General features: G+C 53.3%; 1 protein-coding gene across 2 annotated transcripts in view; it reads left to right on the forward strand.

Moving 5' to 3' along the window:
• The window catches only part of NINL (ninein like), a 93,202-nt gene that overhangs the window by 25,770 nt on the left and 62,496 nt on the right, over window positions 1-4,936 (forward strand). For both annotated transcript variants that reach the window (XM_006163594.3, XM_027766352.1), the window contains exons 6-7: window positions 475-627; window positions 1,380-1,550. In XM_006163594.3, the coding sequence (XP_006163656.1) occupies window positions 475-627; window positions 1,380-1,550 (324 nt within the window). The remainder of the gene's footprint in view (window positions 1-474; window positions 628-1,379; window positions 1,551-4,936) is intronic.

The raw sequence follows: 4,936 nt of genomic DNA on the forward strand, positions 1-4,936 counted from the left end.
CTTTCCCCTTCCTGCCTGCATCCCCAGGGCTGTTCTCACTATCTTCCTGGGTGGGACTGGGGGGCAGAGGGGTGGCTATGATGATGAGCAGGTCCCAGCTCAGTTCCCTAGGCCTTGCTCAATCTCATGCCCTTGCTGGGAGTGGACTGCGGGGCCCTGCCAGGTCTCATGTGCACATCTTGTGTCCACGAGCTCCTGGCCCCAGTACACACAGGATGAGCATTTATGGAATTGGGAAGTTTGGGTGATGCCCGCTTATAGTAGGGTGGCAACCTTCAAGGTTGGGTAGGTTTCACAAGTCAGAGAGGAAGAGGCCTTGGGAAAATACTGGCCTCCACAGCTTTGAGTTTGGATAAGGGCCAGCAAACTGCCCTTGCTGCTGCTTGGAGGCAGAGGGAGGGGGACACTGGTGATAGTGGCTAGTGAGCCCCTGTGGCTGGCCTCTGAGCCTGAGGTGTGGCCGCTTTTGTTCAGGAGCTCGAAGACCTGTTTAACAAACTGGATCAAGACGGAGACGGCAGAGTGAGTCTGCAAGAATTCCAGCTCGGCCTGTTCAGTCATGACCCTGCTTCACTTCTGGAATCTTCCACCTCGGTCAAGCCAGACAGGCCCTGGTCTCATTTCCAGGTAATGGGACAGTTCCATCTCGAGCCCAGCATTCACTGCTGCCACTCTCCTGTGACATAGGTGCTGTCACATGTGCTACCACACACCAAGCCATCAGGGGTTGGACAGGAGTGTGTGCATAGCCATGTGAGCGCGTGTGGCTGTGTGGCTTAGATTCTAGCTCTGCACTGACCTGGGGTTGCTTCTCCCTGGCTGTATGTCACTGGGTGAGTCACTCACCTTGTCTGAGCCTTGTGCTCCTCTGTAAAGTGGGGACAGACTGGATAGCCACCTCCCAGGAGTCACAGAAGATAATGCACAGAGTGTGGGCATGGCTTCCTTAGTGAGTCTCTGCAGCTGTGGGACGTGCTATGTTCAATAGGAAAATGCCTCCCCTTCCCTCCCTACTGTGGCACAGGAGGCAGGGTCATCAGTCTAGAGTCAGCCCTTGAAGTCTTTCTTAACCTGCATCTCCGAACTGTATCTCACCCAAATACCAGGTCTTCCTCTCTACAACTAGGAGTCCTGGGTGCCCAGCCCTGCTCTGTCACCTGCAGAGTCTTGTGATTTTGGGCGAATCTTGTGATGGTGCAATGTCTCTGTACCCTCGTCCAGGAAAAGGAGCTGATGATAATGTCCAGAGTTCTTATCAGGTCTCCTGGGGACAGCAAGGTGCCAAGAACAGGCTGGTGAGGGCAGGCATGTGCTAACCACACACAGATGTCAGGTCTCGGGACAGCTGTGTGCTCAGGGTGTTCCCTTCCCGCATGCAGGTCCCGGAGGAGAGCAGCTGCCTCACCGCCACGCCCTCGTCCCTTGTGTCTGTGTGCTCGGGCCTGCGCCTCCTCTCAGGGATCGATGACGGCACTGGCTTTGCTCTGCCCGAGCAGGTCGTCGCTGTGTGGGCCCAGGAGGGGATCCCGAACGGCCAGGAGATCTTGAAGGTTTGGAACTGGTCACTGATGGCTGCCCTGGCTGGCCCCATCCAGGTGGTGGGGGGCCGGGACATGACGGTGGGCAGAGACCCCATGCTGGGGACAGAGCAGGGACAAGGGCTCTGTGGGAGTCCACCCAAGGACATCTTGGTAGAAACATTTTCTTTGACTTTTACTATTAAACTGAGGAAACTTTCATTTAAAATATAAAATAAAAGAATACAAGAGAAAACAGCAGTCTGAGATAATCCACTCGAGGGTTGGTTTAGTATCATAGACTCCCCAATGCTGAAGGGGTATGTCCCACAGAGGAGTGAAAGAAGCCTTCTCTGTGACGAAGCTGTCACTGCCACAGAAGTTACAGACAAGTTCACAGTGACCTGGGATCCCTCCCACACCCCCCAGGCAGGTTGAGCTTTGCTCCCCAGTGCCCACTCACCTCAGACCCCTCTGGAAGGGGTGTGGGGAAACTCACCTACTCACCATGTTCCTCCCTGCAGGAGGCTGTCCTGACTCAGGGCCAGGACTCTTGACGTGGTGGTGATGGGGTGGTCTGGCATGACACCAGCCCTGAACATTGGAGGGTGCTGGGCCCTGGGTTGAGGGGGAGCAAAATTAAGGAATAAGGGGCTGGGCGTGGGAAGGGAAGACACGTGGGGAAGTATGGCGAGCTGGGGTTGTTATTGTTTCACAATTTCACTCTCTATTATTTAAAAAAGTCAACCGAACATTGGGGGGTGCTGTGCCCTGGGTTGAGGGGAGCAAAATTAAGGTATAAGGGGCTGGGCGTGGGAAGGGAAGACACGTGGGGAAGTATGGCGAGCTGGGTTTGTTATTGTTTCACAATTTCACTCTCTATTATTTAAAAAAGTCAACCACAGAGCCAGCCAGTGGCATGGTGGTTAAGGCAGCCAGATCCCAGGTGGTCAACTGCATGGTTCAAGTCCTGGACACAGTGGCTCGAAAAACAGGCGTGTCATGTGTTCATATGTGCCCAAAATCCTGAGAGGAGAAGGAAGAGGAGTGGGTTGCATTGTGACCTTTCTCACTTACCTCTAGACAGCACACACACCCTATAATAATTTTTTTTTAAAAAGGTGAACTGCACAAAAATCTGTAAACGATGTGAGAAAACCTCCCTCCTTTTCTCCCATTCCTTGCATCCTCCAGTTCCCACTGGGAGTTCTCTTTCTCTCTCTGGCGTATGCCCTCTGGAAATGTATAATTATTGCACCAAAATAAACCCATGCTTGAATTTTATTCTTTCTCACACTTACTGAAGTACCTTCACAGTTACACATTCTGATTTCATTTTTTTCTTGCAAAATTGCTGTTGTATTATGTCTTTTGATAACTTGGTGACTTTCCCTGTAGTTGGACATGTAGGGTTTTCTCTGTGCATCTCAGCATTTAGAATGCACCAACAGCCCATGATCCCCGCTGTGATTCCATGTAGGGTAGGGCCTGACGTCGCACTGTGACTCTGGAGAAACTCTGTCGCAGCAGTCCACAGAGGAGCTCAGAGACAGCCTGTTCACGAGCCGCCTGACTATGGGTGGAAACCCTCCAGGCCTACTCGTGGCTGTTGCCGAGGCTCCCAGGATGCACAGCCATGCCTGGGCAGTCAGCTGTTTGCTCTGAAAGCCAAGGGCTGGCCAGGGTCTTCAAGAACCGCAGGCAGGAGAGCAAGGAGCAAGGCTGCTCGTGCTCCTGATTCTCCCTCTACCCACTCCTGGTTCCTGGGTGTGTGGGGACTTGTGCCTGCATCATGGGCTGTTGGGGACAGCCACCCCCCATCTCACACTTCCTCTGTGGCTTTCCTGTTGCCAGTTGTGATTGCACCGCCAGTTCAGGAGCTGCTCTACAGTGAGCTTCCGGGTCAGTTCCCTCTCACTCCTTGTGCCCCCCTTTTCTAATCTCGTGCAGTTTCTGGCCCTGGAATTTGGGAGCAGCTTCTTGCTGCTGAATAGTCCTAGCTCAGGGTCCCTCTTGAGGTAGTCAGCCAGCATCAGCCAGTGCTGTCGTCCTTGGGAACGCGGTGGGGCTGGGGATCTGCTTCTGGGATGGCACTGTGGGCTGCAGGTGGGCGGCCCACATCCACCACGCAGGCCCTCCTCAGGGTAGCTTGAGTGTCCTTAAAACATGGCAGCCACTTCCCCAGAGCAGGTGACCTGAGAGAGCGAGGAGGCCCCGTGTCTCATGACCTCGACCTACAGGTCTCGTACCATTACTTCCTCAGTGTTCAGTTGGTTGGTGATGTGATATGGGAAAGACCACGTGATTTTCCTGTTCTCAGTCAACAGTTAGCACAAGATACTTATGTGACCAGGTGTGTTGAACTTTTCCCATACGCCAAACAAGCAAACCTATAGCTATTCTCCTTCAGACTCCAGCTGGGCACCCCCTGATCCAGCCCAGCTCTGATACTGTCTGCTTGGAAAGAGCCTCGGATCCTACTGGCTGAGGGCTCAGTCCCACAAGACTGTCCCCAGTTTCAGTCACAAGCAATCGGTTGTCACCCATTACTTCTCATGGGCCGGCTGTCAGTCAGGGTTCCCACCACCCCCTATGTGAGTCCCATTAACTTGCCAGAGCAGCTCACAGAACTCGGATGCACTTGGAGTCCACTTAGCTTTTATTACAAAGATTATTGCAAAGGGCACGGGTGAGCAGACAGATGGGAGACTCTTGTGCCAGGGAGCTAGATGGGAGGGGTGCAGAGTTCCCATGCCCTATCTGGGCACATCGCCCTCCAGGAACCTGTTCGTGTCAGCCATCTGGAACCTGCTTGTGTCAGACTTAGTCCTTTGGGCTTATGAGGAGGCTTCATTATGGCCTGTTTGATCAGTCAGTAGTTTTTAGCAACCAGATCTGTCTGCAGCGCTCTCCCTGCAGAGGTCCTGGGGGAGCTGAAAGTCTCTACCCTTTGATTTCACCTGGTCTTTCTGGTGGCCAGTCCCATCCTGATGCTCCCGAAGGCAGGACTCCAGCCACCTGCCGTTGGTGAACTTACAAAAGACTTCTCACTGTGAGGTCCTCAGGATTTTAGGAGCTGTGTGTCTGGAAGCAGTAGTCCAATCACATACACGGTTCACAATTTCATGGTGATGAAGAAAGCCCTGCTTGGCGTGGGGTTGAGTGCTCAGGAGACAAGGGGACTGGTTGCTGTGATGTCCTTGCACTGTGTTTGGGTGACCTCAGCTTCCCCGGGTTCCCCAGGCCTCATCCACTAGACTGATCTCTTCAGGAGCTCCTTGTGGGGGCGCCTGGGCAGCGTCCCAGTGCCCATATCTGGGCACATTGTCACGCCCCTTTACATAGGCTGTGACATATGCTACTGGACTTGTATGTGGTTGATTTTTTTTTTTTTTGGGGAGGTTTTTGCTATAGGGGCT

The sequence above is a fragment of the Tupaia chinensis genome, unplaced genomic scaffold (assembly GCF_000334495.1).
Source record: "Tupaia chinensis unplaced genomic scaffold, TupChi_1.0 Scaffold142716_1, whole genome shotgun sequence".
Classification (NCBI taxonomy): Eukaryota; Metazoa; Chordata; class Mammalia; order Scandentia; family Tupaiidae; genus Tupaia; species Tupaia belangeri.